General features: G+C 32.4%; 1 protein-coding gene across 1 annotated transcript; it reads left to right on the top strand.

Moving 5' to 3' along the window:
• The first annotated feature begins 17,206 nt into the window (after positions 1 to 17,206).
• Positions 17,207 to 24,389, top strand: LOC129001491 (uncharacterized). The gene is made up of 5 exons (XM_054428802.1): positions 17,207 to 17,333; positions 18,183 to 18,258; positions 21,791 to 21,979; positions 23,059 to 23,157; positions 24,161 to 24,389. The coding sequence occupies exons 2-5, from the start codon at positions 18,211 to 18,213 to the stop codon at positions 24,254 to 24,256; spliced, it is 432 nt and encodes a 143-aa protein (XP_054284777.1). The 5' UTR covers positions 17,207 to 17,333; positions 18,183 to 18,210; the 3' UTR covers positions 24,257 to 24,389.
• The last annotated feature ends 1,349 nt before the right edge of the window (positions 24,390 to 25,738 follow it).

Raw genomic sequence — 25,738 nt, 5'->3', positions numbered from 1 at the left:
AGCACACAGAGTCATGCAGACTAAGCACGTAGAGTCATGCAGACTAAGGACACGGAGTCATGCAGACTTAGCACACAGAGTCATGCAGACTAAGCACACAGAGTCATGCAGACTAAGCACACAGAGTCATGCAGACTAAGCACACAGAGTCATGCAGACTAAGCACACAGAGTCATGCAGACTAAGCACACAGAGTCATGCAGACTAAGCACACAGAGACATGCAGACTAAGCACACAGAGACATGCAGACTAAGCACACAGAGTCATGCAGACTAAGCACACAGAGACATGCAGACTAAGCACACAGAGACATGCAGACTAAGCACACAGAGTCATGCAGACTAAGCACACAGAGTCATGCAGACTAAGCACACAGAGTCATGCAGACTAAGCACACAGAGTCATGCAGACTAAGCACACAGAGTCATGCAGACTAAGCACACAGAGTCATGCAGACTAAGCACACAGAGTCATGCAGACTAAGCACACAGAGTCATGCAGACTAAGCACACAGAGTCATGCAGACTAAGCACACAGAGTCATGCAGACTAAGCACACAGAGTCATGCAGACTAAGCACACAGAGTCATGCAGACTAAGCACACAGAGACATGCAGACTAAGCACGTAGAGTCATGCAGACTAAGGACACGGAGTCATGCAGACTTAGCACACAGAGTCATGCAGACTAAGCACACAGAGTCATGCAGACTAAGCACACAGAGTCATGCAGACTAAGCACACAGAGTCATGCAGACTAAGCACACAGAGTCATGCAGACTAAGCACACAGAGTCATGCAGACTAAGCACACAGAGACATGCAGACTAAGCACACAGAGACATGCAGACTAAGCACACAGAGACATGCAGACTAAGCACACAGAGTCATGCAGACTAAGCACACAGAGTCATGCAGACTAAGCACACAGAGTCATGCAGACTAAGCACACAGAGTCATGCAGACTAAGCACACAGAGTCATGCAGACTAAGCACACAGAGACATGCAGACTAAGCACACAGAGACATGCAGACTAAGCACACAGAGTCATGCAGACTAAGCACACAGAGTCATGCAGACTAAGCACACAGAGTCATGCAGACTAAGCACACAGAGACATGCAGACTAAGCACACAGAGACATGCAGACTAAGCACACAGAGTCATGCAGACTAAGCACACAGAGTCATGCAGACTAAGCACACAGAGACATGCAGACTAAGCACACAGAGTCATGCAGACTAAGCACACAGAGACATGCAGACTAAGCACACAGAGTCATGCAGACTAAGCACACAGAGACATGCAGACTAAGCACACAGAGACATGCAGACTAAGCACACAGAGTCATGCAGACTAAGCACACAGAGTCATGCAGACTAAGCACACAGAGACATGCAGACTAAGCACACAGAGACATGCAGACTAAGCACACAGAGTCATGCAGACTAAGCACACAGAGTCATGCAGACTAAGCACACAGAGTCATGCAGACTAAGCACACAGAGTCATGCAGACTAAGCACACAGAGTCATGCAGACCAAGCACACAGAGTCATGCAGACTAAGCACACAGAGTCATGCAGACTAAGCACACAGAGTCATGCAGACTAAGCACACAGAGTCATGCAGACTAAGCACACAGAGTCATGCAGACTAAGCACACAGAGTCATGCAGACTAAGCACACAGAGACATGCAGACTAAGCACACAGAGTCATGCAGACTAAGCACACAGAGTCATGCAGACTAAGCACACAGAGTCATGCAGACTAAGCACACAGAGTCATGCAGACTAAGCACACAGAGACATGCAGACTAAGCACACAGAGACATGCAGACTAAGCACACAGAGTCATGCAGACTAAGCACACAGAGTCATGCAGACTAAGCACACAGAGTCATGCAGACTAAGCACACAGAGTCATGCAGACTAAGCACACAGAGTCATGCAGACTAAGCACACAGAGTCATGCAGACTAAGCACACAGAGTCATGCAGACTAAGCACACAGAGTCATGCAGACTAAGCCCAAAGAGTCATGCAGACTAAGCACACAGAGTTATATATCTTCGTATGTAATAGATCGGACAAATTAAATGACGGTTTAACTACCAAGGACAAGTCAAAGAATAACCAAAATGTATATTGTACGTTTTACTAAACGAATTGTACATTATATTTCGTGGGCATTTGGGTTTCCAATAGCAACAACCTTAAAAATTAAAGTTAGTATAGCTTAAACATATACGATACCGTTGAAAGTTTAATATAATTCCGAATTGTTGTTTATCAACTACGTTATATCAGGACTTTCTGTTATGCTATTTTTTAACAATCCGTGGTAGATTTAGTCTCCATCCAAAATACTCTGCCTTTTCTAATCACTTCTAGTATATATATATATATATTATCTCTTAAGGATATTTTTAATTTACCCTCGTAAAGTGCTTCAAAATGACTATAAATTGTCAGCCGACCAGATTATCTTCCAAAGGACACTCTCCGCCCACAAAATACACGACCAAGGGGTAACCCTCTATCATTAATTAGTCTAACCCTCTAACCTATACTATACCTACTATACCTATACCTATAACCCTCTCACAGTAATTTTCATTTTTTTCGTGTGGTTTGCGTTGGTTAAAATTAAAACTCAAATCTAAATTACTCTTAGGTTAATAATTTTAAACTTAAAATTAAATCAAAAGTCAAAGTTAAGTTAAAATAAAATCAAAGTTCTACCTACATTGTAGGTAGATAAAGCATTATCTCGGTCCTAAACATTTATGTATAGTTAATTTAAAATTTGCGTACATTATAGAAAAACAGTAAATAATATGCTTGCAATGCTTTGATTCTTGATAATGTAATTTCATAAATAGTAAAAAAATGGTTCTTTGTTTTAATTAATTTATCGTTATTGTCCTAAGCTATGTTTAATATTCATAATAAATTTTAGTTGTAGTGTTTCAAAATAAAAATATGAACATAAAACATATTTGCTGTTAACGAATAGTACTTTTACTGATTTACATATCCAAAACAAAGCAGTTTGTCTAAAAATGCAATGGCAGTGCGTTATATTAAAACAAACTAGTAAAATGTATCACCACCAATACAAAGTTGGCATTTTTATGAGATTAATTGTATAGAGGATTTCAAATTATAAACTTATGTTGTGAATGGAATTTTACATTTCATACGTTTACCTCACGGTAGTTTTATGGATTGGGAAAATGCCATTGTAATAATAGAGATTTTGTTTAGGGGTTTTACTATTGGTTTATGTTACTATTTTAAGTTAAAAGCTGGTTTTCAAGTTAGATTTAAGAATATGCTTAGTTAATTATAGAAGTATAAGGAGGAAGTTGTAAATCTGCATTTTAAAAGGTAGTCCAAACTTCTTATAATGCTATATAATGTATCGGCGTGCTCATATAGTTATCAAGATTAGAAAGAGTGAATGTAGTATTATTTATCTTCTCGTTATTTTAGTAATGTTAATGTGTTTGCGCTCCACATGAATTTGGCTATATTGTTAACGAAATGTATATAGATTAAAGCCTTTTATCATTTTAGTTAAGGCTAGAATTTTATAATTTCTTGGGAAATAGAGTTATTAAAAGACATTAAGGACAGAAGGACTTAATGTATTTTACTGGTAAGGCAAGATACCAGTGATTTAGTAAATCTAAAACACATGATCTTGAAAAATGTTGTGCTTAATTCAAAAGAAATTTTTTTCCTTTCCTAAATCTCTATTGCAGATCACTTGTAATCAATCATAGAGACATCAAACTTAATTCTATATAACTTTTCGTGGCTCCTGTTAATATGACTGATAATAATAACAGTACTACTATTAATCTTGAACTTACTTACATCGGTTGGGTTCAACCTATAAAACACATAATATAGTTCACTTAAAAAAAAGTAGTATTTTACTTTCAACTGAATATTTAAACAGTTTTAACTATCCTTGGGTTTAAAAGTAGCTTATCAAAGTAAGGGGTTGAAGATTAAAATACTGTAACATTAAGCTGTCCCTTGGCTTAGAGCCCAGTCTCTTTCCACAGTTATGTAAACATTCACATATTTTGCTACCCACGACTTCTTGCTGTAGTAATAGTCGTATTCAAACACCTTGTGTACTTTTTTATATATTTTTTTTTTATTTCTGTCAGTTTTATACATCTTACAAATTTAAAATATTTATCATTACATTTATTTCGTTATACCTCATGTTAAAATATACTTTTGTAAATATAGTTTATGTAATTTTTTATTTTAGTAATTAAAATTACAACGGTCACTATTTTAAATTTTTTTTTGACTGACTTATTTGATTTTTTAACATAGGTATCTTACCTTTAGAAATGCACCCTAAGTTTCATAGGATCGGTTAAAAGTCTTACCGTATAAAAAACATGATACAGTAGTGTATAGCTGGGTAAATATGAATTTTTTACATACCTTATATATAAACTTTTATATTTTTTTTTCATAAGAGAAATCATATTCTAAAATCTTTTGGACACATTTTACCTATGTGGTTTGTGTTGGTAACCAAACTGAAATCAGAACTGGAAATTGCTTAACTACAAAATTAAATTCTACAAAAAAACCTTTACATTTTAAAGTAATCAACTGTTACACGGGTGAGTTCATGGGTTCAGTCTGGTTAACAAAGTTTAATTTGTACAATTACACACGCTGTCTATCTGTAGCTGAATTGAGCAACTACAGAGATGTCTGTAACAGTAGCCCTAAACTTGTTCGAAAATAAATATGTGAAGTATTTTCAAAAGCTTACAAAAATCTGTTTTGGGTAGTTATTGATGAATTATGGCTGTGATGTTTATAATAGAAATTATGGTTTCAACTAGATAACTTTTAACTTAAACCAACAGTGTAGGTTTAATATTGCATCCGTTCACAGTTTTTGTGGGGTGAATTAATGGAAATTGGATGACTATTTTCAAAATTAAATAATATAGATGTATTGAAGTAATAATACTAGTTTTAGTAATACTCATAGACGTATCATTTAATGTTTAATTAAATATTGATTTATACTTCTATATGTTTAACCTACTCATTAAAAAAAAGGTTTTATTCAGTGTTATTATTAAAAATATCCCCTCCGCAGCAAACCTACATACTAAGTGAATTTAAGTTTGTCTAACTGGATTCATACTAAAATATTTCTAATAACAAGGCATATTTATTTTCCTTTAAAATACCATTATATTTAATGAGTACTTAGGGTTGTTGTGGGGAAGGTAAACAGTATTTATTTTACCAAATTTTAATAGTATTGGGTGAAATGAATTAATTTGCCAATATTGATAACAAAATATACAAAAACAAGAATACTATTTGAGTTAATTCATTTCCATAAAGAGTAACATGAGTAATTTTTAATACATAATTTTTTAAATTTTCTCCATAACCAATAACCGTAAAAATACACTGTTTTTAAGCTTTTCAAAATGGTTTGGAGAGAAGTGGGGGAATGTTATGTTTTAAGGGCCAAAAATTAGAATACCCAAATTTTACCACATAAAAACCTGTTCCCATAGTCCGATCATGCTGGTTCGCAAACCGAAGTTCATCCCGTCCTACACCTTCAACCCATATGCGTAGCACAATTATTCGAGTTATCGTGTTCAAGAACATATGTATATTTATTAATACAACAATTTGAATGAATACATAGTTTTTAGCCTCTCTTTTATAGACATCCAAATCAAAATTTCAAATGTGAATTGGCCCCAGACTAGGTCTTACCGTGCCACCTACAGTAATAGCTTCTTCCGAATGAGGACTTTTGCTAAAACTACAAATGTTTACAAGAACAATGTACAACAACAATATAGTGGCACGCGTAGGCTCTGAACACTAGACACCACTGCAATGGTTCTCAACCACCAGTGAATTAATACTCATTGATTGTCTAAAATATATATATATATATATATATAATATAGAAAAATAATAATGGCAAATTTGAATTAAATAGGTACTTTCATTTTTAATTGAACCACAACATTAATTTCTTAGAAGTTCAAAATCAAATGTAAGACCTGATTAATTTGCTAAGCACCTTAATTTGTCCATAGATTCACTTACTTTTATTTTATCCGTAGTCTATCACAGCTAATCTTAGCGAAGTGTTACAACTGCAGTCATGTTTAGATATAATCTCGTGCTGAAACCATTTGCTACACTTTTGTGGGAAATGGTTGTAGCATTAGTATTATAGTTCTACTCAATCGAATCGATAATTGATAATTTTAACTATTAACAATTATGGTACCACCAAACCAATATCTGTAATATTACTTAAATGAAATAAAGCGCCGTATAACACCTCCTCAAACCATTCTCAGTTAACAATTTTCTCGTACAATTAAACCCGTTTCTTAACTGCGTATTGTGGCATGGATTGCTTCCTACACCACCTGGCATTCGCAGGAACAAAGTTAATTAATTTTATGGAGAAATGTAATAAAGGAACATAACCTTTTTGACGATACCCTTTATTTACATCCTTATTATATTCACCTAAAATATAGTTTTTGGAATTTTTGATGAACATCTTAGTTTTTTTTTGCAACATGAAATCCTAAAGGATACTGGGAAAAACTAATCTCTATCCTTTCTTGAAGGTATTTTGTAAATTTGAATAGCTCTGTTAAAATGTATTCCTTTTGGAATAACAAATTCTTTGCAATCAAATGTTTGATCCATTGTTCTACAGTAACATACATTTTAGCAACCTGCACCTTGTGCATTGAATTTATAACTTATACTAAAGTTAAATGCTGTGTAAGAATAATACTTGTATCAATTATTTCCTTGTTTGTAGATAGAAAATATATCGCATAATTCTCTTATCCTAAAGTTAACCACAGCCACAAAGGTAAGGTGTTATGTATTGTATTATATATAAGAACTCTTTGTAAATTCTACAATAATTTTTAATAGAAACCTTATCAAAATTCAGTTGTTAATTAGTTTGTTTGTTCTAAAACAAATACAATTAACAATTTAAACATTTATGTTCAATTTTTACTTTTACTGTAGAGTATTTGTATCAATAGCTTAGCTGCTTTTATAGCCACTATAAGTAATTAATAATAAGAACTAGTTAATACTCTAATCTCCTTTCATAAGAATTGCTGTTAATTTAAACCCAGTCTCAGATAACAACACGTTAGTAGCATTAGTCGTAATTTGAATTAGCTTTAGAACTAATATCAAAGAAATAAGCTTATTCGAACATTTTTTTAATGTCGATTATTTCCTTATTTCCTCCTCCAACATTCTCCAATAACTCAAAAAATACTCCAAAATTATAATTTCAACATTTAACCACATAATTGACCAGATAAAGTGACGAACTGCAAAATAACTCAAAGAACTTATTTTAGAATTTAGGTTTAGCGCTACTTCCTGTACAGCTAAAAGTTTGGTTTTGCATATTACATTGTAAAGCGATGGATTTATATGGATCGGAATGCACTCATAATATTGGACATGACATATTGATATAAATGCATCTTCCTATTGGCCAAAAGTGTATGTAATTCTAAGACATTATATACCTATGTGCTAGTAATATTGAGATTAACTTTTTAGTCAACATGTATTTGAAATATTCATTATCCAAACAATTACTAAATACATTATATTGTGTTACTTCCAAATGAAAGTAAATATATTGTACAGATTTTTTAGAGATTGTGTTATTTGGATATGAATCAAATAATAACTGATATTATCGCAGGAGTAAGCAAATAATAAGAAAAGTAAGAAATAAGAAAATATATAGTTTTATATCTTTTTAACATAGATTCTAATGATAAATATATTTCATAAATGAAAAATTTCTAAGAGATCGAACAATTACGAAGATATTTATATTGTACTAAATCTATTGTCTGGCTGGATAATAATACCAGATAATCTTCGTGCTTTGTGACATATATTAATACTGCTATAAATAGCTGGTGAGCACTTTAGAACAAAGACTTTGAATGAGACTAGACTAGAATTACCTTTGGAATGTAATTAGCATAAACTTACTTTAAAATAATTTCGCCTGAATAATATCTTAACTGTGTTCTTTGAATTATCTTAATATGTCTAAATGTTTTTTATGCTAAGATTCTTTGATGCAAAACAAACAACCTATTGTTGTATTATTACAAGAAAAATAGGAACATGTCCCGAATATTTAGGTTATTTTTATTGATTATAGAAGATTACGTAAAGTAGCTAAGCCCGAGGATAAAACTTTCAAAAAATATAAGTCACAACTAAGCGTAGCTGAGCCAGAGAGTTTTATATTCCAACATTGGTTTCAGTACATACTTTTTTCCATATAAATAAACGTAATGTGTATCATTCTGATTCCAGTTTTGTCCATTTAATAGACTCAGACCTATCATGATACAGGTAAAAATTATTGATTTAGCTTTATTCTAAAGAAAAACAGAAGTAGAGAAGCCATTAAGACTTCTCATTACTGAACTCAATTAAGGTCTGATCCCATTGCAAACTTCAGCTTTTTATTGTTTTTAGATTGCATTTCTGAGGTAAAACTAAGTAAGTTATTAAGTAGGTTTACTAGGAACGTTAAGGTTTAAAAATTGTAAACAAAACAGTCTTCTTGCTCATGTAGCAGAGTAGTTTACATGTTACAAAAGAGATTTGTCAGTTGATATTGTATGTTTGTTTTTTGTAACTATACTAATAGACAGCAGACCAATACCCCAACCTTTCCTTACTTATATAGTTTTCCATTGTCCCTATATAATGTTCCTAGAGATGAAATTATAACTGTACCCATTCAAAAAGTTAAACATATAGAAATAAAAACACATAGCATATAACGTGAATATTATAGTTTTCTTTACTAAAATTTTTCCTAACTACTAATTCAATAAATCACAACGAATAAATATAACATAAAATTATCGTTGTATTACAACTGAACTAAAAGTAAAAACTGTTAAACTCAAATAGACCTTCAACCATCATATCATACGATATTCAATGTACTTTCATGTTATAATGAATTTAATGTATGCTTTAGCGAAAAAAAAAAACATATATTAATCATTATTTAACTTCTAATACACTTTGCATGGTCACACACTATGATTTTCTGAATCTGGATAGAGTAACTACATTATTAGAGTTTTTTTTTTTGTTTTTCTGTGGGTGAATAAATTTAAAACATGGAAATACTATACTACTAAATATGATTACCTTCCCTACTGAATGAGTCTTCTGCTTGGTAATTAAGTATTAAGCATTTTATACTGGTTTTAAAGGACAAAACATACTTTCTTAGGCTACTAAATTGTAATTTGATGAAGGTAAATGCTGGCTTGACCGTACTATAAATTAATAAACGCCTTTAAAATATTGTATGTAACCGAATAAAGAATACATTTCGTAAAATGCATAATGATGGGAGAAGAGAACTATAATGATGGCTTAACAGTCTTGAATTGCAGTTTTGTATTCTGTGATTTATTTCTGTCATTCATAAAATTATTTGACATATTAAATATATAATGCTGGGCAATGACATTTGGGAAAACGAGTTTTAAATTTATCACCGTCAATGGAGCATTTATCTCTATACTTTGTAATGTAATACTGAATCCACACTATTTGTCGCGCAGGTTCAATATTTCATATGTGACATTTGATAGTTAATCAAACAAAATGCTATCGCTGTGTCATAATGGCCAATCTGTTTACTAAAAACTGAGTCGAGTTTAGTAGGGGTAATATAGCAATATGACGCCACTTTGAGAATTCTTCCCTTAAGAATAACACGGAGGAAAGGTTTTAGCTAGACTACTTTGTTCAAATATGCCTGATCTTTGCCTACATATCTCTATATAATTGTCCAACCTTATAAATATTACTAACCTTCATCCATCCCCTATATATTTTCAAAATCAATCTAAAAAACTAGTCCTCGTGCAAATCTCGCACGATTTTGAAAATATACGAGTACGTGGGAACGGATACGGACTTTTTATGTTTATAGAGTTGGACAATAGTATGAAACATTTATATAGAGGTGTATAGGCCGTATGCAGGATAAAAAAAACTACTAAAAAGCCTACCATGTTATTTTTATGGGAAAAAACGCTCAAAGTGACTTATTTTCCTCCTATTGTCTGTACTTTACAAAAACACCTGCATGGGTCAATAAATGAAAGAATTAGTTTTTTTTAGCTTGATTATGAAAATATATAGGGGATGGATGAGGATTTGTAATTTTTTTTAAGGTTGGACAATTATATATGGATATGTAGGCAAAGATCAGGACTTTTTTTAAAGTGGCTTAAAATTGATCCTCATGTAATTCTTAAGGGAAAACGCTCAAAGTGGCGTCATATTACTATATTACCCCTACTAGGTTTTTAAAAGTTAAGTTATAAATTTATTAAAGTTATTAAGTTATTAAAAGTTAGTGGAAAGGTTTAACAATGTTTTTTTTATGTAATCGACACTAAACCAGCACTCCTATACCAATACAAAGGGAAACAAAATGCATGCTCAGTACTTGGTTTTTCACTCATTGATTAAGGTGAGTTCCCTTTATAGGAAAGAAAGGGTTGTTAAATCGACGAAGACGTCTGAAGTATTCCTCATTAAAAGTTTATCCAAGCATCTGTGTTTAGTATTCTATAGTTTATTTTTCTTATAATCTGCCTCCAACACATGTTTTTAAATATTAACATGTGATTATTGTTTTTAAAAATAATGTTCTAAATGGTCAAGAAATACATCTCAGTTTTGTACTAAGTTATTTTTACTTTCATTTTTTCTATACAGTATGTAAGTATCTTAACAAGTTATAAGGATTTTTCTCTTTCTTCAATACCATTAACCTCAAGACTAGAATCAAGATAAGAAGGATATAATTATTATTCAAGGTAAATCTCTATTCATATTCCATTACTCAAGCCTCAAGCAAAATTACTTCCTCTCTAAATTCCCTAATCATTTCATTGGTCCTTCGAACATCGGATGAAAGAATCAAGAATATGGATATTCAACATTACTAATTTTGTACATTATTATTTGTTATTTCGACAAGATATTCAAAATTCAATGTTCAAAATCTACTAATGTTTACACTGATAAATTTGAATGTTTGATTCTGTTGCCTTATTAACAATATTACTACCCCTTTCTATCTTTGCCTTTAAAACCACATTTCTCCAATCAGCTCACTAGTGCATTCCTTTAATATACAAAATGAAGTATCAAAACTTTGTCAGATTTTCTAACCTAATCAAAGTTCGTCTCAATAATATTCTTTCATTTATTGACACTATACCAGAAAATGATCAATCTTTCTTAGATATTGGAATATTATAAATGCATTTTTACATACTGAAATGATACAGTTTGTATTATGAGTATAATCCTGGCGTATTTGGCCAATATGTTGCCCACACCCGCAATATCGATAAATATTCATACAAATTACTAAACAGTCTGTGGTAAAATAGTCTAATGCCTAATAATCTTTTTGTGTAGAAATGTAAAAAAAAGCTGTTTGGAGAAAGAAACATGATGGAAAGATGATGAAAGTACTCTTGATTTTGAACCCATATTTTAAATCTATATTTATAAACGTTCGTGAACGTTTTGATCAATTGAATAGATCTATTTAGTAAATTTAGCACATTAAAGAAAGCTTTTATAGGCAGTCTATTAACATAGAGCTTAAGGCTATAGACGTCCCTTAAATGTATCTCAAAATTTCTGCAAAATCTACTTATTTTATGATATAGATATTACTTTAACAGGATTTTATTCAACCAATTTTGTACTTTTGTATGTTTATGTTTCACTTAAACCGGGTTTTTTAGTTAATTGCTTGCAATTTTGTTTTAATACATTTATTATTAAATGGTATTTCATTATAGATTTTGTTCTTTAATAATGTGGATATATATATATACAAACATCCGCTATGAAATGGTTGGATTTCTTAATCGGTTTATTTTACGGTTCTGTAATTTTCCATTGTTGAAGCATTATCTAACATTGTTATTACAATATTGAAACAGTTTTAATCCTTGTTTATCTCTAATTCAACCTTTAAAACAAAAATATTATTTGTTTAAAGGCAAGAAAATGTAATGTAATGTACTTGTAAAACATGTATACAAAAGAAAACACACTACAAAAAGATCCACCTTTGTCATTTCCATAAGTTTCTCAATAGGTTTCTACTTGTTTTATAATCCAGCCAAAACATTTAATAAAGTAAATAAATTGAGGAATATGTAAAAGCTAAAGTTACGTATGTGCATGATTTTTTCGGTGATTTAACAGTTTTTTTAGCTTAAAACACCACTTACTGCACATAAAAGACAATAGTTAAAGTAAAAGGGGAGCTACATACACTTTTAAATCCGGAATAAACCAGCATCTGCCCAAGTAGCTCCTATTTCCTCTGCCAACTCTGTAAATGGAAGCAATCTACTCCGCATTTGCCGTGTTATCTCCAAAGATAATTTGGTCTTGGAGTTAGAGTATTTACATTATTCTGACTCATTTTTTCAAAGCATTTCATTGTCTTAAAACACAGAATTGTTCAACTGTTGGTAAAGTGAACAGGAAGTTAACTGCTATAAACAACTGGAAAAAATAAGAATAATTTTATCAAAGATTTATAAGAGCTTGGTCATTATACCAAAGACCTTTTGGGCCATTATAAACATAGATTAAAGGTAAACATCTTTTGCAACATAATATTTGTATTATTGCTTGACGCAAAATTTTTTTTTGACTATTGTACATTGAGAGTCCAAAGTATGACACAATCTTCCTCAAAAGCTCCCTAAAAACTCCCCCTTGTACCTCTAAGATCAAGCCCCCCAGAAGCCCCCCCCTGAGAAACCTCATACCGAAGTGAGACAATTTCTTAGTCAGGCTCGCAAAGAGGCAACGTTGTTCAGGCCATGCAGCATATCAAAAACCTAAATATGGCTTCAACAGGAAGCAGGCTAGTTATTTCACGGAAGATACATACGGAAAATAAACCGGGAAATTAACAAATCTGAAAATCAAGTGGCTATCAAATACACCACTAAAACTTCCTGCTTTTTCATCTACTACCAGGCACTGGCCAGCAAGAAACACAGACTCCCAGTACCTTCAAAGTCTGCGCTTGTTATATGGGTACTGTATGTAAATCAATGCAATTATTATATTCACTTTCAGCCCGTTGATTATATTCTCGAGGTCAGTGTTGAGTTTGTGAATTGCTTCTTTTATGAAATCAGGCTCAAACGGGAAGTGCAACTGAGAATCATCTGCACACAAAAGTGCTATATAGGCCTGCAAACAGCTGGTGATGCCAGCTGTGTAAAGTGTAAAGAGCCCAAACACCTGCCTCAAGAACACCATATTGTATGACGAGGGGTTCCAATGTCGCATTTCCAAGTTTAACCTATTAAGATTAACCTGTCGTCGGTCGTTGAGATCGCAACAAATCCAGATAGTTATATCATGACTAAATACAGAAATAGTAAATTTTCACAATCTTTATTCATTGAGTCTAAATCCCAAGAGTAGTCAAGTGCAATAAGTGAGGTATATCTATACTACTTTTATCTTTATTATTTACCATATCACATAAACTATTTTCCAATGTAGGCCTAGTACGGGTGAAATAATTATTTATGCATCCTGACTGCATTTTAGGAAATGTGATGATTCTTATTAATACATTCCGTTATATGAGTATCAATTATCTTATCTAGGACTTTAAAAGATTGTTTTGATTTTTTAGGATTTTGGGAAGGTTTTTTTAGGACTAACTATAGACGTTGCTTTCTTAACTGGTCTGACAATGGTTTTCTTATTCGCTTCTGGGATTGTTGTATTGATTGGGAATCATTCACGAGATACGCTATCGATCCAAATGGAATTGCACTCACGCCCACTTTCTAGTTAATGACGAAGAAAAAAAGTTTTACTATAATACTACACCATTAAATGCTTGAAATCCAATTGAGAGGAGATCCAATAAAAAAGAAAGATTTCCTTTATTGAAATCCAATAAAGGAGATGATTTCATTTTGCACAAATCTTGGAATCTCTAAAACGTCTTGTTTTCACCTATCTTAGGCTACTTAAGCTCGATGCAGACAATGCTTCTAGATAATTTACCATACGTGTGACCTTTTAACGTGATGAGCTCCTGAGTGAATTAATCAGAGATGCTACAATCTGTGAATAAGAACATCGTACGTAGTGATTTTCCTTCCTTTTTATAAGTTGACCATGTAGAGAAAAATTACAAACAAATTGAGAAACCAATTGTATCATAGTGCCTTCAAACGCAAAGGTCGATGAACCGATTTCAAGTGATATTGATTCTAGATCCAGATACCATTATTGCCATTGAGCTACTAAATTCGTATGCTGTCCTATAAAGGTCATTTCTCGATACCAAACGACCAAGGTGTTGACCAATTCATTACAATAACATACAAAATAACAATAGCATAGAAAAAACTTTTCATAAACATAAATACACATTTCTTATAGAAAAATAAAAATCTCTCAAACAGTACCAGTGCCTATTATAAGACTGAATTTAGAAGTCTTGTGGTGATAGAAAGCGTTGATGAAGAACAATAATAACTACCAGTTAAAGCAGTGGGTTTTATCAACAACTATAATAAAGCTAGAACATTTTCTTGGGTAGGCCTACATACTAAAGCTAAGTAGACCTACGGATATCTGGATTGCATACTTGAGTGTCTGAATACGCAATAACCAAGTATACATAATGCATATTAAAGTTTGAGTTTTAAGAGGACTGAGATTTCGCGAGAAACTCTTGATTACCCTAATTTTCACGAAGAGCGTAATTCATCACTGTTTGCTTCACTGAAAGCGATAGCAACGTCTGGAAACATCGTTAATCAAAGTCTGGTACAGGACAGCTGACGTATTCGGCAGAATGATTTTACCGCGATAAAGTGCTATCTCGTTTAGTGAAATCTTCTCAATACTCTTTTAAAAATAAAAACAAAAAGATTTTCAAACTTGTAATTACAAATGTGTCATACTCATAACCTGATAAACATACCGTCACCATTTCGTTTTACTGTAGTTTGTATGCAGTTTATAGTCTACCTAAAAAGATTTGTATTATAGAGTTAGATAAAAATTGGATCCATGCAGAAACCCAACGTTAATAGAAGTTATATTGTTTACCAACCAAAGGATTATTCGTGGTTCATTGTTTAATAGACAATTATTGTGTTAGTTATCTTACAATCGTTGTTTTTGTTTCTATTTGGATATTCTCCAGGTGTCAAATAAAACGCGTAACATATTAAAAACCCTTATTAGCACGAAACAATCTAAAATAAACATTATAATGAGTTTGCAGATATCAAAGAATAATTTATGAACTATTAAAAAATATACTCAAGATTATACTAAAAAAATTTCATCACTCCGTCCAGCCTAGCTAGCCTGTGATATCCCGTTTTGTCATGTAGCTGTAGGAAAACGATATTGATTGATGTCACGTAATGCCATTTATTGATAAATTGAACACTGTATTACCAATCAATGTTTTGTACACAACAGTTTACAACGTTTTGCATCACACACAATAAAAACCTTTACAAATTGATTCAAGACATTGAGTTTGTTTGGTCGAAACAGTCGAATGTAGTCCGTAGAAAGCGACTGAGGTATAACGTTCGTAGACGGAGTGATGTCAATAGTGACTGACCTTGACTGAGTCTGAGTCAGCTGTTTTCAGCTTGACTGTCACATATTGTAAACAACTACCTCTTCCGTTGTCTACTAGTTATTGCCTAAGTAATATGAAGTAAGTAAGTATGTTGAGAATAGGCTTTTCTCAGACAATCATTAGTACACTACCTTGCTTACTCTTATTCCAATGTTCTGAAATAAAACTAGTTTTGTAATATGTTTAAAAAAGTCTATTGCAGTTGGTATTTTACTGGCTTACTCAAGCAGCTTTAATGATTTTTTTCGATACTATTTATGTTTTATTATTGTCAACAACATGGCAACCAATAGAGCAAATGTTGATAGTTTTAAAATATGAACTTATAAAATTGTTTGCAAATATACACTTAACTTGCCACAAGCCTCTTTGAAGACTTATTTTTTTAGCAAAAACAAAAAGTCAATCCCTACATCATTAATTTGATTATATTACCTGTGCTGCATATGTATAAAAGAATAGGTACGGAGTGTCCTTAAAGTCTTAGTCTGATAAGGAAACCGCATAGTATGAAAACGGTTGTTAGTAGGATAAAGATTCAATTACAGATATAACAGGTAACTTATAAAGATTGTATAACTATGTACAAACGTGATGTATAACTCTACGTGTGCTTCTCCAGTGGCCTGCAGATCTTCTATACATCTTTTCAGTTTGTCCCAGGTTTAAGTCAGCATATCCTGGGTTACAGATGCCACATAATTATTGATTTTCTCCTGCAGTGTGTGTAAATTAGGATCCGGGATACACAAGAATACACAATGTCCTTGACAAATCCCCACAAAAAGAAATCCATGGGGTTACATCAGGGGAACAAGGTGGGCATTTCGTCGGGCCATCACGCCCGATCCAGCGTTCGGGGAAGTGGAGGATGAAAAAATCCCTCAAACGTCTTTATGGAAATTTATCATAGGTTTTTGTTTTCTAATTGAGTGACTACGAACATCTCCAACATATCAAAGTTATCAAAACAAAATATAAATCTTCTTCCGCAAAGATAAATGGTCCAATGATTCCATCATGCATTACACCGCACCAAAGATTTAGTTTTGGACTATCCCTTTCATTTTCATCCACGATCCTGGGATTTTCACTCCCCCAAACTCTACAATTATTGTGTCTGATATTTCCCACTTAAATGGAAGGTCGTTGAACTGCTATAGGGGATTGGGTTTCAATAATATCACATTTATATCACAATGTTCTTAAAAATACAATAGAATTTCAACACTTCTTTTTAAAATAAACTTATATATTTTCAATGAACTCTTGTATTTGATTTAGTTATCTGAACCAACGATAAACATAACTGTGGAAAACATTCGTCACGATGTGATGTCCAATATTGGTCTTTGTTATCGCTAGTGAGTGTTGACGAATGTTGACAGCTGATAATGACTCAAGCATCAGCTGATCGAATGCCAAGTAACTTCTGCGAACTGTGAATGGTTGATTCTCATTCTTATAGAGGAGACTGTTGCAGCTACTTCGTTCTTTTCTCGGTAAGAGTATATTTTAGTGGTGATTGGCTTATTCAGGTTACATTTTATAACCAACATGATTTACTGTAGAATAAATACATATTTGTTTAGTAGGCTAAATTCTTAATATGCTACAATAATTAGATCAAGGTACAGTGTTTCCTAAATGCTGCAAGAGAATAGTAATCTGATTGCATAACGCATATGTTATGAACCACATAAAGGGTTTCATCATTTTTGTTCAATTTTAAAATTTTTATTAATAGCTTTTCATTAACCTACTGTTGTGAGTCACTGTATAATTTACTATTGTATGGCTTGGTTTAAGACAGTCTGAGTTATGTTTCAAAAGCTATAGAAACTTTGATTGGACCTCAGCATGCTATGTATAATTAATAATTTGTAATCAAGATTGATACAATTTTATTTTACTGCTGCGTGTTGGCACTACTGTAATTCTAAAAGCCTTAATGTATTATGTGTTTAAAACATTATTTTAAAGTTTGTATGCAGTAATATATCGTAAACATTTTCACAATATTAGATTAATCATGGTTTATTGCAGGGAAATCTAAAGAAGAATATAAGATAAGGATATACGTAACAATGTACTTAACATTTAAATCAAATTCATAAATATTTATAAAGTAGCTTTGGATAACAACACAAATAAAAGTAAAAAAAAAAACTAAAGATTTTCCAGAAGATTTGCTAATAAAACCAAGATATCCTTGGTATTCAAATAACTAAAAATGCAGTAAACGCATTAAGGTGATGTGATTCTTTTAGTTTTGAACCCCCTCGCTTTAATTAAGTTATGTGTAACTTAAAGCTCTTGCTACAGATTTAAAGCTGTGTACCATTTTACAGGTACGAAACATTATTATTGCTGTTAACAATGAAACAAGTTTTTACCATTGGAGCTCTTCTCATCTGCTTCACAATGGTGAGTGTTTAATATTCATTGCGCGTCACCTTTCTCGGGTCTTTTATTAGTCGATAAAATGAAATAAGAATTATTTTGAGGTTCGTTTGATGTTAATTGTCTTAGTTTAATCCAAAATTGAACTGAAGTTTACATACAATATATGTGTGCATTGAATGGTTAAATACCTTACGGCTGGATTAGTATTAAATATGACAAAAATGTGTTAGACTGTAAACATTTATATAAGTATATGTTATTATGAATAGGTTTCAATTTTTAAAATTGATTTATACATTATAACCTCATATACTGTAATTTGTATAGCGAAACATACACAATCTCAGTTACCTTTAAATACTTCAGTGTTAAGAGAAAATCCCAAGAGTTGCCCACAAAAAACGTTTGTATCTCTTTTGTACAATCTATATACTTATTTAATACGCAAGCAGTTTTTTTTGCGACAATTACTCCTCCGAAACTACTGAACCGATTGACATGTTTTTGGTGTCATTGGAAAGAGCGTAACGTGAAGTTGTGCAGGAAACTTTCTTTTTAGGGAAATAATTAGAGAGTGAGGCCCTGGGGCCCTTTAAAGTTTCGTATTTCTCCATAAGATTAACATGGGGAAAAAATTGTCATGAAACTCCAGCTGTTGCCAAAAATTAAAAGTGAGAAGAAGAACATATTTTTTTGATTGTAAACAGTCAATAAGTTTGCGAATTTAACAGTTTGTTACAAACATTTACTGACTTGGTTGAAATTAAATATTTACCATTTGAATTTGGTTTGGCGTAAATATTACCATGGAAAAAACGAGAGAGCCTGTATAAATTGATATACTAAAAGAAAACCTAATTAACACTGTGCTGCATTACTTAGTAATCATTGAAAGAGCCTATTTTCAAACTATGGAAACATATGAAAGTCATAGAACACCACCAAGGAGAAGAAATAGAAATAATGTTTTTTTTTTATTTATAATCCTTTTTATGGACAACCTAATGCAGCTTTTGAAAAATGATAAGATGTATACAAGTAATGTTGATTATATAGACCTGTTATATAGGCCCTACATCTTGAGCATTTTCATAATCTTTGAGTCGAATCTTAGTCATCAGAAATTATGGATGTTATTTGTTTTAAAATAACGCCTGTAATACTTAGCAATTGCTCGAATTCAAGCAACAGGGACACTAGTTATTATAATTCTGTAAGACAAAATTTGTACTGCTGATTTTTGTTTACTTCAATACAGCTGATCGTGATTTATCATCAAGCCAGTACGCAACGTTAACATTTGGATTACTTATTTGCCAATCAATTCTGCAATGTACTATATAAAACCAGGGATAACGTTACCTATAATAGTTAAGACTTTTATTTACGTTATAGAATTTTGAAATCAATAATTTTACTGTGAAACTTTTCAAATTTGTGTATTTTTAACGTTTAACATGAAATAACCACATTGACTAAATAACTAACGGTTCAAGATTAAATGTAAAACTTCTGATTTGTTTTTATTTCATAACATATGTTCAAGATTTATTCTACACTTTCTTTGTAAATTACTAACAGAATTTTGAATTTGAGATTTATTGTCAATATTTTGTATGAAGTGGAATAACCTCAACGGCCACTCTTAGAAAATAACCTGGGAATAAAGATGGAATAGGTGCGTACAGGAAATATATTTGTTAGTTAAGTATGTACTATGGCAAGTTCCAATGGGCGCAAAAACAATATTGTTTGGAGATTTTAAACAGGTACCGTCTCTTGCTCTAAACAAAAAAGGTTTCAGTAATATAGCCTAGCGTGTATCAATCAATTAATTATCAATCAATTATCAATTATTTAAGATGGGGACGCCACTATGTGCGTATTTTAACCCAAATATGAGTGAAGGATGAGTGTAGGATGAGTGGCGCGATCTTGAAGTCTTGTTAGTGACTAAGGCCGACATGTTCCTTAGACACAGCTGTTAATTAATAGCCCATACAGCTAATGGCAACTAAGGGACCTACAGTTTATTGTGGAATCCGAACCACATTTTTTCCTCGTAATTAACGAATTGGTCTAATTATTTAGGATAGTACTGCGGATAGTCGTAGTACTCACTAGTGCGGACGTTAATCCACACCAGGTAGCATCGCATCCACAGTGCATCCCTATAATTATCCACAATTCGTGACCTCCTAGTAGCTGGGTATGGTTTATAAGAGTAAAGGGAGCATCCAAATATAACAGTAAAACTTAGAGGCAGTTTCCATTTCTTTACGTTGCTTAAACAAACCAAAAATATTCATGTTAATGCTGAAGAAAAGTAATTTCGTTATTGGTTTCGATAACTGGGTAATGGAACCCTAACCAGTCACAAAAGAGTTAGGAATCAGCCGATGGTTAGGCCTATTTTGATAGAATGTGTAAAGTTAATCGCACCTTTAAGGAATACCACCACATAAACTTACACTAACTGCAGTTTTTATTTTAAGAAAACAAATCTAGGGTTGAGTTTAGTCAATGGGATGCCTTTACTTTACACTAATTTTGTTAAACCTTAACACAAGGAGTATAAACTTAGAAATATTAACTGGTCAGGGATTCTAATTTAGCAGCTTTTACCAAGCTTACCTCAACACTCCTTTATTTGCTTTTTCATATTTGACGAAGACAATTTCCAAAATTCCAATTAGGGAAGGCTTTTTATCACCATTAAGCACAAAACCAAAGCTACCCTAATAAACCAGTATTTAGGCCTATTCACAAACAATTATATCTTTGCTGCCTTTAGCAGAGTTAAACCTATGGAGTGATTCAAATTATTAATTGAAAATAACATCAACAAAAGCAAATTCTTCTCATTTATAACTTTCTCATTTATAATATTAGTAGGATTTCTGAGTTTGTTTGGATATTAAAATGTTTTTTTTTACATTATTGAGCTTTTTAGGGACTTATGTCCCTACAAGCCACTAGTATTAGTATAAATATGTTTATCAAATCTCCTTTGTAAGTTACATAAACATTTTTTAGTTTTGTTTTGTCTATGAAATATACTTTAGTAGCAGCTACAGTATCAGGACACTTGAACATGCACGTCATTTTTATTAGTCGCTCTAATGAATAATATATTTATATATAACTAGTTATTAGTCTAAATCAATGTAAAATAAGTATTTAAAACTACGTAATTATACTGTTGGACTAGTATTTAGTGAGTCGGTGGCTCAGTCGGTAGCGTCGCGGACTTCGGGCCCAAGGCAGCGATGTCGTGGGTTCGGATCCTGGTCACTGCCGATAACATTTTATCAGTACAGTTCACCTTTGTACTGTACCGGCTCACTCCTTGCTTTGCTGTAAACGATCCACGCACGGGCGCTTAGTCTATGTGGACGGGCATATGCAAGGTTAAAAGAGGCCGCCAACCTCTTTTTTAAAAAAGAAAAGAAAAAAAATGAAACAAATATGTGTCTTTAGATGAATGAAATCTTTATGTATTTAAATTATGATGCCATAATTAAATATTTATAACAAATTATGAATATTTCAGATTATGGCTGACCCTGAAAACAATGAACATTTAGTTGGAGGACTCACACTCATAGACGAGACTGAAAACATCGCAGATGTCGAAGAAGGCAGAAAACTATTGATGAAACATTTAGAGGCTAAATTTGACACCGACCGAGAGGCGTGTGTTGTTAAAGTTAGTCTTCCTGACCTCAAAATTTATCAACAGGTATAAAAAGGAATGCCTTACTTACGTAATTACTTACTCTCAGGGCCATGTATATCTAAGAAGATATTTGGCCGCACCAACAAAGCCTCTCCATCTTGCTCTATCCTCTGCATCCTCCTCAGTTGCTCCTAGTTGCTCCATGTCTTTCTTTACTTGGCTCCACCATTTTAGTTTTGGCCTTCCTCTTGGTCGTCTTCCTTCGGGATTTCTTTGTAAAACTAATTTTAACTTATTTTGCTCCTCTCTTCGTAAAACATGTCCAGCCCATCTAACTCTTCTAAGGCCTTACCTTTTAAAATAGTCCAGCCATTATTTAGAAAAGAACAATTAGTAGTTTTTTTACACAAGAAACAGATTGAGTGGTGATTGATTGACAATGTTGTTCATTAACCGTTTTGTCTCTTGGTATCGAAACGAAAGAACAGCTGATAACTTTTAAATTCATATTCGAACCATTATAGCGAAGACTAGCATCACTAAATCTTTGAAAGCAAGCTCTAAAAAATCAAACGCTGAGGGGTCGGAGCCATAAGAAAGGGTCTTTTCAGTTACTATTCGTCTATCCACTAGATCATCGGCTTTATAACTCAATCGTAAATCTCGGTTGAGCAGGAAGGTTGAAAAAGGGATGTAAATAGGTTATATAATAGTATACTCTAGTTATTTGTGTAACTAGTGAGCAAAGGGAGTAATTGACTCACTCGAGAGAAATACTTACTGGAATGGTTTCTCGAGTGAGGCAATTGCACTTTGGACTCGAGTTGCACATTATATTTTTCCTACAGTTACCATAAAACAAATAAATTGATAAAGAAACGTGACATATTTTTACACAGAAGTAAACTTTTAATATTACATTTAATGATACAACAACAGTACAACAGCTGACCAGCTGATTTACAGCCAGTGCTGCCAACGGATTTCGCGCGCATACGACCTTGTCTGCATGTTACACGCTCACTATTTCGTGCCTTCACGTTGCAAATCTGGAGTGAGTGAGATAAAGTAATTGGAGTGAGACAATGTTAACAGTGAGAAACCATAATTTTGTCAAAATATTGTTCATGAACTGTTTTTAGGTTGTCGCGGGAGTAATGTACCATTATGTTTGGGCCCAGGAGAATTACACCTCTACGTGTAAAGATGGCTCAATGTCAATTGACGGTGGTGACAAACAGGTAACTTAAATACAACGGTAATGTAAAACGTAAACTTTAAAACCCTTCATAGTAACGGTTTTGTATTTTTTTTGTACTGCATATACTCAATACAGTTTAAACTAAAATTTAGTTTGATGTTGCGTGATATGTATTTTGGTTAACCTATTAAAATCCATATGAATCAATTTTAAATGAACACGCAAATAGTAACTAACCATCTCGTCAAGGGATCACTTAATGGATAGAACGGTTTAAAGTTACTTATTAAATGTATCATTGGATTTTGGAATGTACAAGTTTCACATTGATTTTTATATCTTAAATAAACAAATTATTCCCTATGCACTTCAAATGAAAACTGTCAAAAGTAAAACTACCATAAAAATAATGCAATTTACATTATATACTTTAAATTTATATTAACTTCATACCAGAATACACAGCTTTCTTTAGAAAGTTATTTAAGTATGTATAAGTGATTTTATGCAACACCAAAGTACGAGAAATCGTTGTCTTCAAAGTATGGTTGAGCTTACATTAAAAAGTTGATTCTTTAAACATGTTTGGCAGTCACAACCATAATGTTTTTATTCCCAATTATGAACTTTTAGACATTATTAAATTGAATTACTTGATATTTTAAAACGTGAGTTTTTTTACTGTCACCAACAACTGAATTACGCCTTACACAACGGGCCATAATTGATGACATCGTGATATATTTTTTTAAATTTAGTAATATGAGACCATGTAAAATATATGTCAACAGAATTGCATTACAAATTTTCCTCATAATAAGCCAAGTTCTTATAGGCGGTATCGATTTTGAAAGTCATAATTTTCAATAAATTTGGTTGATATAAACCATTCATATACCCTTCATACTCGTATTACTTAATACGAGTATAACTAACAAACAGAATTAAAGTTTGGGAAACATGGGTAATTTAGTAAAAATAAAAGAATAAATTATTTAAATTTTAACCAAAATATCACAACTTACTCATGTTCTATTTTCCAGAAGGTGGAAACAATGTCTAAGAAAGTGGACTGTAAGGCTAAGTATTTCGTACAAAGTTGGACCAACACTAAAAAGCTATTTACACCTGAATGTTAACCAAAGCAAAAACACCTTGGTGAGAAATAATTAAATATGTCCAATAATATGTATGGTTGATCATTGCTTGGTGGTTGACATTGACAATCCTTTCTACAATAAATCTTTGCAGAAGTAATACAGTGTTTTGTGTTCCCTTTGTAAGTGTTAGTAATACTCGTATTATAAGATATGATATCAAAAATTGTTATAGGCTTGGTGTTTGAAAAATTAGTTAAGTGTGGTTACAATCATAATACAAAATTATCAAAAAATCAGCTATTTCTTCAGACAATTTCTTAGTACCTAGGCCTGTAGTATATTTGGGGAAATATTTATTTTATTTCATATTTGATAGTTCATGTAGGTTTCTTGAAAATAGTTTGTTTTGATTTAGTTTGAGTAAGATGTATCTATATTAATATTAATGTCTGGTATTAATATATTTAAAAACACGAATTTGTGTACAATAGATTCTTTCATTTACTAGCTATTGTTGTCCTGTTTGTTGTATCTAATATCTTGTTGTAGTTTCAAAGTAAAAACTAGATTTATTCTATTTAAATGCCTAATATATCTTTCTAAACCGGAATCGACGTTGTAGGGTTAGCATTATCTGAAACAAATGTTCCTTATAAACAAGTTCATAACGGGATCTCAATTAAATTGTATTCACTTAATAAAGTAATAAAACGTAAGCTAACAGCATTGAACAAATCTATTTACAAATAATTTACAAAAGGTATCTATGCTTTTGAAGTCACAATCCCAACTTAAATACATTGTTATGTCTTACATGGACATTTTACTTAAGACATTTTCCTGCCAATTATTTAATCATATACATTGAAGGGGAAATTTTTAAAAATTGCTTAGGGTTCAAAGAAAACATTAGTTTCAAGATGTTTTTGAAGGTCCACTTCAAAAGGTTATTTACCCTTCTTCTCCTGAGAAATTTGCTGCGGCACTCGAGAGAAATACAAGGTAAAACGTAATCCACTTACTTGCCATCTGTTACACTACAAGCGATTTTGTCATTTCTTTTCATCCAGTTAATGCTCACATTTAAGATCAATAAACTATGTTGCACATAAGCAATTCAGTTATTTCACAGTTTATCTTTTTGTATATGAATTGTCTGGATAGCCAAGAAGGTTAAAATGATCTCTTTCAAAGCTGAAGGTCGTTGGTTCAATTATTCCAAGCTAGACAATTTCTTGACCAAGATGTCATTTCTCATTAGTCACTAACAAGACTACAAGCTCGCGCCACTCCTACACCCATCTCCATTCATCATTGGCTTAAAATACCTACTTTGTATTGTCGTCATTTCAATGAAAAGTATAAGTAAGTATGAATTACCGATGCTATCCAAAAACTTCGACATGGATGGTAACAAGACGTGGGTTTGGACAGTTCCTTTTCAAAACGTATAAAGTGCTATCAGAGTAGAAACACACACAAAACACAACAAACTGGTAAAATTCATTCGATGTGTATTGT

This window comes from Macrosteles quadrilineatus, unplaced genomic scaffold, assembly GCF_028750875.1.
Source record: "Macrosteles quadrilineatus isolate MER2022 unplaced genomic scaffold, UCM_ALF_1.0 Scaffold_8__2_contigs__length_117827958, whole genome shotgun sequence".
In the NCBI taxonomy this organism is placed as follows: domain Eukaryota; kingdom Metazoa; phylum Arthropoda; class Insecta; order Hemiptera; family Cicadellidae; genus Macrosteles; species Macrosteles quadrilineatus.
This window is presented reverse-complemented; position numbering and strand designations above follow the sequence as displayed.

Coding starts and splice junctions, on each gene's coding strand:
- LOC129001491 (XM_054428802.1), top strand. CDS start 18,211: ATGAAACAAGTTTTTACCATTGGAGCTCTTCTCATCTGCTTCACAATG. Junction 21,980..23,058: donor ACCTCAAAATTTATCAACAG/GTATAAAAAGGA, acceptor AACTGTTTTTAG/GTTGTCGCGGGAGTAATGTA. Junction 23,158..24,160: donor TTGACGGTGGTGACAAACAG/GTAACTTAAATA, acceptor TCTATTTTCCAG/AAGGTGGAAACAATGTCTAA.